Source organism: Emys orbicularis, chromosome 9, assembly GCF_028017835.1.
Source record: "Emys orbicularis isolate rEmyOrb1 chromosome 9, rEmyOrb1.hap1, whole genome shotgun sequence".
Lineage (NCBI taxonomy): Eukaryota > Metazoa > Chordata > Testudines > Emydidae > Emys > Emys orbicularis.
Window position 1 is genome coordinate 1,207,972 of NC_088691.1, and position 13,102 is coordinate 1,221,073.

The 13,102-nt window shown below is 58.8% G+C and overlaps 1 protein-coding gene across 1 annotated transcript in view; it reads right to left on the reverse strand.

Annotated features, from left to right (window-relative positions):
* The window catches only part of DLG3 (discs large MAGUK scaffold protein 3), a 177,215-nt gene that overhangs the window by 145,655 nt on the left and 18,458 nt on the right, over positions 1–13,102 (reverse strand). Inside the window, exon 3 of the mRNA XM_065411040.1 lies at positions 2,697–2,845. Coding sequence (XP_065267112.1) covers positions 2,697–2,845 — 149 coding nt within the window. The remainder of the gene's footprint in view (positions 1–2,696; positions 2,846–13,102) is intronic.

Consider the following 13,102-nt stretch of genomic DNA (forward strand, 5'->3'; position numbering starts at 1 on the left):
TATTAAAGTCATCGAAAGAGTTATTTAATTAAAGGGAGGATTCCTGCAGCATTTTATGTTTCCAGTATGATTAAATTTTTTGTGTCCCTAATTTTGTGTCTGTCACACATTGTGTCCCATATTTAGGCCGTGGCAGGTTGAGAAGCATAATCCACAGTGATGAACTCTTGGGGAAGCATGGATGGGTGGCCGGGTTCTCTTGCTCAGAGTTCTGGGCTCCCGAGTTTGAATCTGGAAAAGGGGGAGGAGATTTTACCTCTGTACATGGTACTGGTGAGACCACTACTAGAATACTGTGTGCATTTCTGCTGTCCACACTTCCTAGAGAGGGTGCAGAAAAGATCCACAAAAATGATTCAAGGGCTGGAGAAAATGCCCGACAATGAGATTTAACAAGCCCATCGAAAAGAAAACAGAGAGATGACTTGCTTACAGTGGGGAGTGTGACTGGGTGTTCGAGGCATTTTTCCCCCATTGGAGGCCCCAGCCTTGGCACACCCCAGCCTAAGAAGGTGTCCTTTTGGAGAACAAGAGCAGCAAGTTTAGACTTCAAAGAACTGCCTGGAGAGGCCACCCAGCTGCTGGAGCCGGCAGAAGCCAATCAGGGCCCAGCAGACAAAATCAAAAGGCCTGGCTGCAGCTGGGAAGGACAGGAATGGTTTCCTGAGACTTAACCCAAGCAACCCAAATTGATCAAGGGCCTAACTCTGGCTGCACCTTGTTCACTGAACCTGTTTTATATTATGCAATGTAAAGCCCAGGTGGCCATCTTGAGTTAAGTATGAATTTATTGCTATAAAGTTAAGGTGAGCTCTCTTTGCAAGATGCCTTGCTGGCTCAGGCAAGCTGTGATCGGGAGCAAATAGGGGGTGCTAAGGGGCTCTCTAATCTAGCGGAGAAAGAGAGAAGAACCAAAGTTGGGAAGCTGAAGCCAGACAAGTTCAAATTAGAAATACAGGACAAATTTTTAACCTTGATGGTGATTAACCATTTGAACAAACTGTTAAGGGAAGTGATGCCTCAGACGTCTTCAGATAAATACTGGATACCTTTTGGGATGTTATGCTTTAGCCAGCAAGTTACTGGGCTCATCACAGGGGTTACTGGGTGAAATTTAACAGCCTGTGATATACAGGAGGTCAGACTAGCAGGTTTAATGATCCCATCTAGGCTTAAACTCTATGAATCTAGGTATTTATTTCCCATTTGCAGCCTTCTGAATCTAAAGTTAGGCAGCTTTTTAGGACATCTTTTTAGCCAACAGTGGAGTAAATACCCGTGGGTGGTGAGTGCAAGGGTTGGGTTTGTGGCCAATGATTTTCATTTTTGTACTTGTATTTAGATATTGCCTGCGAGGCAAGACGAACTGACAGACAAGAGGCTAGCTTGGGAACTCGTTATATTGGCACTTGATGTTGAAGCTATCGGTTCAGTACCCCTGCATGTGACCGGATTGCTGAGGGGGTGAGGAAATCAAGCACTCATAACCCAGGGACCAGAAACGCCTCCCATCTTTGCTCTTTCTGCCCTGAACACTTGTTCTTGCCAAGACAGTAGCGGGAATTACCATCCAGTAATTTTAGGCTTTAGGGGATGTATTGAAGGGAAAGGCTCTTGAAACTATCCTTCCATCTATGCTAGGAAAGAGGTCCACTGCTAACAGCTAGACCCTGGAGTCCCAACAGGGTAAGTTCTCTCTGATCCTAGTCAACACCTACATGGAGACGGCAGGTGAACTGGACTCAGCTGCCAGCATATAAAGGTGAGACACAGCTTTATCTGTCGTTCACCCATCTGACCACACCACTACCCCCATTGGCTCACATAGCAGCATCTGCAAGTAATGCTTTCTGCCATCTCCAGCTGGCTAGGAGGTTCCATTCCATCCTGGTGAACAACCACCTGGCCTCTGTTAGACACATCTTAGTCACCTCCAGTCTGGATTACAGCAATGCAATATACTTGGGCACGAGGCCCTCAACCCCGGAGAAAGTCAGACTAGTACAGAATGGCACAGCATGACTCCTCAGCGACATGGGCTATCCTGAGCATATCACACCTGTCCTCTGCTCCCTGTACTCGCTTCTCAATGAATACAGAGTTGAGTTCAAAGGTCCCGGTCCTCATCTTCAATGCGCTCACTGGCCAGGGCCCAGAAGCATATCTAAAAGATTGCCTGATGCACCTGGATGAGGCCTGTGGCCCACAGCTGCACACCCCTGGCACAATGGAACTTTCTACTGTCAGGATAAATGTCGTCTGTGCAGACAGAACTTCCTCATGGGCTGACCCCAGACTATGAAATGAACTCCTACCATCCCAAACCTTCCATGTCAAGTGCAAGGTGAGGAGCTGATGGGAGAGAGGACAAGCCACACACAACAGATGCTACTCACATCACTTGATGCGTTACTGGAAGGTGCTCAGATACTGCAGCGAGGATGATTTAAGAATGTATCTTGAACAGAATAAAAGTGTCAGCATCGGCTACCCGATGCCTGTGTTGAAAATAGCTTATCTGTTTGTATAGGGGGGACAAACCCATTCGCTGCACAGTTACAGATTGGTTAGTTTGCCCAGAGAATCTTCTTTTCCCCCTCACGTGACTTGTATCTATGTAACTGAAGTGGAACAAAGTGGGGAGGATCTGGGTTTTCATGCAGCTTGGCACAGAAAGGGGGAGTCACCTTTCTTACCTCCAGAGTACGTTGGGGATCTCCAGGGCTATCAGGTGAGCCCAGCTCTCCGGCATCATGCTGATTCTCAGATATACGGGGGCCTGGATCTGGGATCTGATGCTGCGGGTGTGCAGAAAGTAAGCTCAGCTTATAGAACTCCTGAATATCTGCAAAACAGTATGAGAAACATCCATAGAAGTGGGGAATCCAAACTGAACAATTGAGAGCGCCCTGCCTAGTGAACCACAGACAGACCTCCACTCTCTCTGCCTTCCCGTCACGTTTAATGGCTGTGAGACCTGGTGCAAATAAACTTCTGCCTTGATAACTGGTACGGGATTCCTCTGCCTCCCACAGGACAGCCATCCTATGCTATACACACTCACTCCACAGCAGGCTGTCGCTGTGAATGCAGTGCTTCTGCAGGCTACCAGACGTCTGCACGGAACTAACGTGTACTATGAGCTCAGCGGCACATGCTGGACCTGGTTCCCCCGCCCACACCCTGCACTAGGCTCTTCAGGTGCTAGCCCTTGGAGGGTCCCTACAAACACTTAAGCATCTCTAGTAAGTAACAGATGATTCATTTCCTGGGACTGGCAGGAAATCAGAAGGTGCGAATACCCCAGTTCCAATGCAAACAGCACCAGTCGTTCTGAACTCAGCCCCGAGGGGCACTGCAGTAGAGCTGTGTCAGGGTAACCACCGTGTCCCATTGGGGCCCATCCACCCACCACCCCCAGTCCTGCTTGCTGGCTGCTGCCCGGCATCCTCCTGCTGCTGCTACGGAGCCCCCAGCCACCGAGAGGCAACGTGTTGCTTCCAAGCCTGGCTCTCGGCTGCCTGCTGCGTGGCCTTCCTTCCACCGCCAGTGTCCAGGCTAGTCCAGCCGGCTGCTCCTGCTCGCAGGCAGCCGCCGGCTCCCTCCTGCGCCTGGTGCCCGCAGGGTTCTACTGCCCTTCCCTAGTCCCTCTCAGGCCGGAGTCGGCACTGGCTAGCTGCCGAGCTGGCTACTGCCCTTCCCTAGCCCCTCTCAGGCCGGAGTCGGCACTGGCTAGCTGCTGAGCTGGCTACTGCCCTAGTCCCTCTCAGGCCGGAGTCGGCACTGGCTAGCTGCTGAGCTGGCTTCTGCCCTAGCCCCTCTCGGGCCGGAGTCGGCACTGGCTAGCTGCTGAGCTGGCTTCTGCCCTAGCCCCTCTCGGGCCGGAGTCGGCACTGGCTAGCTGCTGAGCTGGCTTCTGCCCTTCCCTAGCCCCTCTCGGGCCGGAGTCGGCACTGGCTAGCTGCTGAGCTGGCTACTGCCCTTCCCTAGCCCCTCTCGGGCCGGAGTCGGCACTGGCTAGCTGCCGAGCTGGCTACTGCCCTAGCCCCTCTCGGGCCGGAGTCGGCACTGGCTAGCTGCCGAGCTGGCTACTGCCCTAGCCCCTCTCGGGCCGGAGTCGGCACTGGCTAGCTGCCGAGCTGGCTTCTGCCCTAGCCCCTCTCGGGCCGGAGTCGGCACTGGCTAGCTGCCGAGCTGGCTTCTGCCCTAGCCCCTCTCGGGCCGGAGTCGGCACTGGCTAGCTGCCGAGCTGGCTTCTGCCCTAGCCCCTCTCGGGCCGGAGTCGGCACTGGCTAGCTGCCGAGCTGGCTTCTGCCCTAGCCCCTCTCGGGCCGGAGTCGGCACTGGCTAGCTGCCGAGCTGGCTTCTGCCCTAGCCCCTCTCGGGCCGGAGTCGGCACTGGCTAGCTGCCGAGCTGGCTTCTGCCCTAGCCCCTCTCGGGCCGGAGTCGGCACTGGCTAGCTGCCGAGCTGGCTACTGCCCTAGCCCCTCTCGGGCCGGAGTCGGCACTGGCTAGCTGCCGAGCTGGCTACTGCCCTAGCCCCTCTCGGGCCGGAGTCGGCACTGGCTAGCTGCCGAGCTGGCTACTGCCCTAGCCCCTCTCGGGCCGGAGTCGGCACTGGCTAGCTGCCGAGCTGGCTACTGCCCTAGCCCCTCTCGGGCCGGAGTCGGCACTGGCTAGCTGCCGAGCTGGCTTCTGCCCTAGCCCCTCTCGGGCCGGAGTCGGCACTGGCTAGCTGCCGAGCTGGCTTCTGCCCTAGCCCCTCTCGGGCCGGAGTCGGCACTGGCTAGCTGCCGAGCTGGCTTCTGCCCTAGCCCCTCTCGGGCCGGAGTCGGCACTGGCTAGCTGCCGAGCTGGCTTCTGCCCTAGCCCCTCTCGGGCCGGAGTCGGCACTGGCTAGCTGCCGAGCTGGCTTCTGCCCTAGCCCCTCTCGGGCCGGAGTCGGCACTGGCTAGCTGCCGAGCTGGCTTCTGCCCTAGCCCCTCTCGGGCCGGAGTCGGCACTGGCTAGCTGCCGAGCTGGCTTCTGCCCTAGCCCCTCTCGGGCCGGAGTCGGCACTGGCTAGCTGCCGAGCTGGCTACTGCCCTAGCCCCTCTCGGGCCGGAGTCGGCACTGGCTAGCTGCCGAGCTGGCTACTGCCCTAGCCCCTCTCGGGCCGGAGTCGGCACTGGCTAGCTGCCGAGCTGGCTACTGCCCTAGTCCCTCTCGGGCCGGAGTCGGCACTGGCTAGCTGCTGAGCTGGCTACTGCCCTTCCCTAGCCCCTCTCGGGCCGGAGTCGGCACTGGCTAGCTGCCGAGCTGGCTACTGCCCTAGCCCCTCTCGGGCCGGAGTCGGCACTGGCTAGCTGCCGAGCTGGCTACTGCCCTAGCCCCTCTCGGGCCGGAGTCGGCACTGGCTAGCTGCCGAGCTGGCTACTGCCCTAGCCCCTCTCGGGCCGGAGTCGGCACTGGCTAGCTGCCGAGCTGGCTACTGCCCTAGCCCCTCTCAGGCCGGAGTCGGCACTGGCTAGCTGCCGAGCTGGCTACTGCCCTAGTCCCTCTCGGGCCGGAGTCGGCACTGGCTAGCTGCCGAGCTGGCTACTGCCCTAGTCCCTCTCGGGCCGGAGTCGGCACTGGCTAGCTGCTGAGCTGGCTACTGCCCTTCCCTAGCCCCTCTCGGGCCGGAGTCGGCACTGGCTAGCTGCCGAGCTGGCTACTGCCCTAGCCCCTCTCAGGCCGGAGTCGGCACTGGCTAGCTGCCGAGCTGGCTACTGCCCTAGTCCCTCTCGGGCCGGAGTCGGCACTGGCTAGCTGCTGAGCTGGCTACTGCCCTTCCCTAGCCCCTCTCGGGCCGGAGTCGGCACTGGCTAGCTGCCGAGCTGGCTACTGCCCTAGCCCCTCTCGGGCCGGAGTCGGCACTGGCTAGCTGCCGAGCTGGCTACTGCCCTAGCCCCTCTCAGGCCGGAGTCGGCACTGGCTAGCTGCCGAGCTGGCTTCTGCCCTAGCCCCTCTCGGGCCGGAGTCGGCACTGGCTAGCTGCCGAGCTGGCTACTGCCCTAGCCCCTCTCGGGCCGGAGTCGGCACTGGCTAGCTGCTGAGCTGGCTACTGCCCTAGCCCCTCTCGGGCCGGAGTCGGCACTGGCTAGCTGCCGAGCTGGCTACTGCCCTAGCCCCTCTCAGGCCGGAGTCGGCACTGGCTAGCTGCCGAGCTGGCTACTGCCCTAGCCCCTCTCAGGCCGGAGTCGGCACTGGCTAGCTGCCGAGCTGGCTACTGCCCTAGTCCCTCTCGGGCCGGAGTCGGCACTGGCTAGCTGCCGAGCTGGCTACTGCCCTTACCTAGCCCCTCTCGGGCCGGAGTCGGCACTGGCTAGCTGCCGAGCTGGCTACTGCCCTAGCCCCTCTCGGGCCGGAGTCGGCACTGGCTAGCTGCCGAGCTGGCTACTGCCCTAGCCCCTCTCGGGCCGGAGTCGGCACTGGCTAGCTGCTGAGCTGGCTTCTGCCCTAGCCCCTCTCGGGCCGGAGTCGGCACTGGCTAGCTGCTGAGCTGGCTTCTGCCCTAGCCCCTCTCGGGCCGGAGTCGGCACTGGCTAGCTGCCGAGCTGGCTACTGCCCTAGCCCCTCTCGGGCCGGAGTCGGCACTGGCTAGCTGCCGAGCTGGCTACTGCCCTAGCCCCTCTCGGGCCGGAGTCGGCACTGGCTAGCTGCCGAGCTGGCTACTGCCCTAGTCCCTCTCGGGCCGGAGTCGGCACTGGCTAGCTGCTGAGCTGGCTACTGCCCTTCCCTAGCCCCTCTCGGGCCGGAGTCGGCACTGGCTAGCTGCCGAGCTGGCTACTGCCCTAGCCCCTCTCGGGCCGGAGTCGGCACTGGCTAGCTGCCGAGCTGGCTACTGCCCTAGCCCCTCTCGGGCCGGAGTCGGCACTGGCTAGCTGCCGAGCTGGCTTCTGCCCTAGCCCCTCTCGGGCCGGAGTCGGCACTGGCTAGCTGCCGAGCTGGCTTCTGCCCTAGCCCCTCTCGGGCCGGAGTCGGCACTGGCTAGCTGCCGAGCTGGCTTCTGCCCTAGCCCCTCTCGGGCCGGAGTCGGCACTGGCTAGCTGCCGAGCTGGCTACTGCCCTAGCCCCTCTCGGGCCGGAGTCGGCACTGGCTAGCTGCCGAGCTGGCTACTGCCCTAGCCCCTCTCGGGCCGGAGTCGGCACTGGCTAGCTGCCGAGCTGGCTACTGCCCTAGCCCCTCTCGGGCCGGAGTCGGCACTGGCTAGCTGCCGAGCTGGCTACTGCCCTAGCCCCTCTCAGGCCGGAGTCGGCACTGGCTAGCTGCTGAGCTGGCTACTGCCCTAGTCCCTCTCGGGCCGGAGTCGGCACTGGCTAGCTGCTGAGCTGGCTACTGCCCTTCCCTAGCCCCTCTCGGGCCGGAGTCGGCACTGGCTAGCTGCCGAGCTGGCTACTGCCCTAGCCCCTCTCAGGCCGGAGTCGGCACTGGCTAGCTGCCGAGCTGGCTACTGCCCTAGCCCCTCTCAGGCCAGAGTCGGCACTGGCTAGCTGCCGAGCTGGCTACTGCCCTAGTCCCTCTCGGGCCGGAGTCGGCACTGGCTAGCTGCTGAGCTGGCTACTGCCCTTCCCTAGCCCCTCTCGGGCCGGAGTCGGCACTGGCTAGCTGCCGAGCTGGCTACTGCCCTAGCCCCTCTCGGGCCGGAGTCGGCACTGGCTAGCTGCCGAGCTGGCTACTGCCCTAGCCCCTCTCGGGCCGGAGTCGGCACTGGCTAGCTGCCGAGCTGGCTTCTGCCCTAGCCCCTCTCGGGCCGGAGTCGGCACTGGCTAGCTGCTGAGCTGGCTTCTGCCCTAGCCCCTCTCGGGCCGGAGTCGGCACTGGCTAGCTGCTGAGCTGGCTTCTGCCCTAGCCCCTCTCAGGCCGGAGTCGGCACTGGCTAGCTGCTGAGCTGGCTTCTGCCCTAGCCCCTCTCGGGCCGGAGTCGGCACTGGCTAGCTGCTGAGCTGGCTACTGCCCTTCCCTAGCCCCTCTCAGGCCGGAGTCGGCACTGGCTAGCTGCTGAGCTGGCTAACCCAGTGCAGGTCAAGGGGTGTGGGAAAGCACCAGCAATGAGCAGCAAATCGGTTCCATCGGAGTTAGACATCCAGCAGCTGCTCCTGGATCATTGCCAGTTCCCGCCTCCCCCATGGAATTGTGCTGCCAGCGCACAGCAAAGCGGTGTCCAGAGGCCCTCGTGCCATTTAACCCTTATTTTGATATCAAACACTGGCTGCCCCAGAGGTGGAAGGGGTGTAAGCACATGATCAATTGCCTGTCAACACACACAGCAGGCACAGCGCAGACACCCAGCTCCTGGGTTCCTGGAGATCTGAGTCAACTGCTAAAAATAAACCAAGTTACAAACCCAAGCGTAATAAACAGGGATGTTTCCATCGCTGGGTTTGTCCCAACTGTCTCACCGGCATCAAGCAATAAAGGACTTCACGCGAGGTTCAGCGTTAGGTCACCTCTAGTCCAGGCCTTCTCCCCGCTGGAGGCAGTGCAGGGATGGTCCCTGTGACAGTTTCCCCAGGAGGCTGGCTAATCCATCTGTAATTATTATACGGGCCACACCTTCTATTCCCAGAGCTACCCACTCCCTTCCGGGGCGACAGAGGCCAGGTGTGGTCAGGGCCTCACCGGCTCTGTCCGGAGGAAGGAAAGCCAGAACCACATGCTGCACAGCAGAGAGGGCAGTCGCCGGAGGCACAAGTTTCCTCCCAGTTCTAGTTTAATGCTGCTTTGCTTTTTAATGAGACGACATCTGCATTCAACCCCGCTCCTCTACAGTGTGGTCCCCAGAGCAAGATGCTGACTCCCAGCCAAAGGAAAACAAGACAGCCAGGGGCGAAATTCACCCCGTTGGGAAGAAGTTTGGGCCAGGCTAGCTCCCAGCGGAGGGAGAGGGCACCGTGCCGCCTGCACAGGGACAGCCTGCTCGGTGGGACAGGAGCAGGTCGCGCCTGCACTGAGCCCCTTTCGGAATGAGGCAGTGTGTGCCCATCCCTGGCCAGGCACCCCAGGGCTACTGCTCCCCCACCCGCTGCAGCTACCCCCAGCCACTGGCTGCGGGAGCACAGAGCCGAGCAGGTGAGAGGCCAGGCTAGTCAGTCCCCTCCATTACAGCCAATACACCTGTTCCAACAGTCGCTCACAGGCAAAGACAACTCAGGAAGCTGCTTCACTGCGAATGGGGGAGGCACTGCTCCAGGCTTAGGCGCCCGCACCACCTGCGGGGGAGCAACATGCTCAGGAACGGCTCTGGCCGCAGGCCGGGGGGACGGGAACGCGCTCGGGAACGGCACTGGCTGGGGGGACGGGAACGTGCTCAGGAACGGCTCTGGCCGCAGGCCGGGGGGACGGGAACGTGCTCGGGAACGGCTCTGGCAGGGGGGACGGGAACGTGCTCGGGAACGTCTCTCTCTAAGTTCGCAGCACTGGGTACCCCCTGGCATGGGACGGTAGGAGGATAATAGCCCACAAGCCCCTCTGAGATCTCGGTTACCAGTAGGCGAGATTCCAGGGCAGCTGGGGGTGGGTGCACAGCGAGGTGTTCTGGGAACCTAAGGGGGCGTGGCAGTAGGACTGATAGGGCTCTGGTATGCACCAGGGGCCATGCGATCTAGCAGGTGAAGCATCTACAGTGCTTATGTGAGCCAAGGGCAAGGTGCAAGCCGTGTTTCACTCTCTTCCATTATTTCGATAGCCCTTCAGTGCACCCAGGAGGCGAACCCAAGCCCAGCCTAGAAACACGCCTTTCCCTCCCAACAACTGCTGGACAGACAGGAGAGAAGAATGGCTGAGGCCAGGGAGTCAGCAATGGACAGCAACAGTGGGTTTCAAGGAGATACTCCTGGGGGAATTCTGTGTCAAAAATTTGAAAATTCTGCGCACACTATCCGGACGGCCCGGGGTGAGGGGTGGGCAGGGATCGCTCTCTCGCAGGACCCACTCGAGGTCGACCCGAGAAACAGGCAGTAAGGCAGCCTCCATCTCCTGAAGTACGCGCCGGGGAATCCGAAGGGTGGAGAACCCCATGCGCCAATCTAGCACCAGGGGATCCACCCAGTGCCCCCGGTCACAGTCCAGGAGGTCCTCGATCCCGGTGGCTTCTGCCAGGACCAACTTCTGGCACACCAAGGGGGACTCTGCCACATGCACACAAAACTGAAGATTGTGCAGGAGATCTACCCCCTCGGTGGCCGCCACGGACCTGGTCGCCGAGACTAGAGTCCGGGTCCGGAGGAGGTCAGCTCAGAGAGGTCTCGCAGAAGACCTCTTAGATGGAGATAAAAGAGCTGCTGGTCGTATCGGAGCCCTCGGAGGTGGCGGAGGAAGGTGTGCGCCAGCGTGCTCCACGTCGAGCTACCTGCACAATAAAGGAGTCTCTGCAGGGCCTGGAGGCAGAAGATATGGACCTGAGTGCGTAAGCACTTCAGGCCCTGTCCTCCCCCCTCCAGGGGAAGATGTAAAACCCCCGCAGAGACCCAGTGCAGTCCTCTCCAAAAGAACTCCAGAACCAGGTTCTGGATATTAGCCAGGAAACCCGGGGCCGGGACCAGGGTGTTGAGCTGGTGCCAGAGCATGGACAGGACTAGCTGGTTGCGCACCAGTGACCTCCCCGGCAGGGAGAGGCATCGGAGTAGTCCCGTCCACCTCCGCAGCTGCTCAGACACCCTGCCCTCCAACCTTTGCCAGTTCTCTGGCGGAAAAGGATGCGTGGCGGAAAGGTAGACGCCAAGATAGAGCAGTGGACTTGCGTTCCACCGCATGGCTTGAAGTGCGGGTGGGAGGGAGCTCGCCTGCCACCCGTCCCTGACCATCAGGCCAGATCCTTTACTCGGCGGCCTCCTCCACCCGGGTCAACAGCTCTGGCCTGACTGCTCTTGCAGCTTCCCTTTGCTTCCCTGTCAGAAGTCATTTTTCTGCGGGGAAGCAAAGAAATCCATGGGGGACATGAATTTTGCGCATAAGCAGTGATGCAGAATTCCCCCAGTCGTAGAGGAGAGATCAGTCATAGCTGTGCAGGGCTGACATGAACCCTTCAGGCAGGGGTGAAAGTAACTTAATGGACTTAAGGGTCCTGGGCAAGGTGGGGGGGCATCTCTGGGCCCCCAGAAGGGGAGGGGCCTTGGGCAGAAGGGGCAGACTCCCCCAGCTAGCCCTTCAGCGCTGCCTGGCCCACACCGCCCACGGCTCCGACCACGGCTGGGAGCCCTGGGCCATTTAAATCGCCGGGCCTTGGGGCAGCTGCCCCTTTTGCCCCCCCCATCAGCGGCCCTGCCGATATGGTTGGCTGCGTACTGGCTTTCTTACCGGTACGCCAGACCGGACCATCTTACTTTCACCTCTGCCTTCAGGTTGTGAATCTGGGGACGGAGATGTCTTTTAGTCACATCAGCGTGTCCAATAAAAGGGAATGAGTGGGAGAGGTGGCCAGCAAGGGGCTGGAACCGTCCAGGAACTCGTAGAAGCTGTAGTGAGACACAGATTGCACAGGAGCCAAAGAAACACCCACATAAGGCACCAGGAAAGAGGTGTTTTCCGTCCTTCCCAGTTAATGACAGCTGGAAATATCAAAGCTCCCTCCCATGCTGCAGACCCATGTGGCAAGTCTCCCCCTCCCAGGGAATAGGCATTAGGAATTACACAGACAGGGGTTTCCCCCAGGCTCTGCTCTGCAGCATCAGACAGCCACTGGGACATGCTTTCACTGCGGCCCCCATATGGCCACCCTGCGTGGCTCTGGGAGCTGCTCATTAGGGAAGTTTTTAAGAAGCAGGAATAAGCCCTTTTGTACTACAGCAGCAGAGTTCTCCCAGTGCAGGGCTGCTGAAGGCTGCTGTACTCTATTCTCCTGTGCATCCTTCAGGATCAGAGGATGGTGTGGGTGGGGCATGCTCTGATCTCCTGCTCCGGTGGCAGCCCACTGGCCTGGGAGATGCCATGAATTCACGCAGCCTGCAGGGCGGCTGTAATGTATGCTGGGACTCACATCAGCCCTCGGAGCAGCCCAGCATCTAGAAGGTACAGAAGTGGCCTCTATGTAAGTTGCCTCTATATAAATCCATGGTATGCCCACATCTTGAATACTGTGTGCAGAGGGGGTCACCCCATCTCAAAAAAGTTATATTGGACTTGGAAAATATTCAAGAAGGGCAACAAAAATGATTAGGGGTATGGAACGACTGCTGTATGAGGAGAGATTAATAAAACTGGGACTTTTCAGCTTGGAAAAGAGATGACTAAGGGGGGATATGATAGAGGTCTATAAAATCATGACTGGTGTGGAGAAAGTAAATAAGGAAGTGTTATTTACTCCTTCTCATAACACAAGAACTAGGGGCCACCAAATGAAATTAATAAGCAGCAGGTTTAAAACCAAACAAAGGAAGTATTTTTTCACACAATGCACAGTCAACCTGTGGAACTCCCTGCCAAAGGACGTTGTGAAGGCCAAGACTATAACAGGGTTCAAAAAAGAATTAGATAAATTCATGGAGGACAGGTCCATCAATGGCTATTAGCCAGGATGGGCAGGAATGGGGTTTACCAGAAGCTGGGAATGGGCGACAGGGGATAGATCACTTGATGATTACCTGTTCTGTTCATTCCCTCTGAAGCACCTGGCATTGGCCACTGTCGGAAGACAGGATACTGGACTGGATGGACCTTTGGTCTGACCCAGTATGGCCGCTCTTATGTTCTTAAAGCCACCTTCCCTCCCCGAACCCCACTGCCCCTTCCTGGGCCACGGCATATGTGCGTTATCTCCTGAAAAGTGCAGTACAGAATCTGGCTGTAAGCATCCAGAAGAGAAAGTGGGGCAGCTAACAATACAGAGTGTAAGGGGAACCTGGGACTCATCCTGCCTGGACCCCAGCAGCACCACCGGTATATATGCCACATATCCTAGAAGGGCCCAGAAAGCTGTCAACCACCCAAGGAGCCCAGTTAGCTCAGACATGAGATCATAGTAACCAGTCACTACTAAGCAACACAAACAGGACTTTGTTTTAGTGAGAAAACATCTAGTCCTGTTATAAAAATAATCATTATGTAACTGAGGAGCATTGGCTCCTCCCTGTTCAGTTATT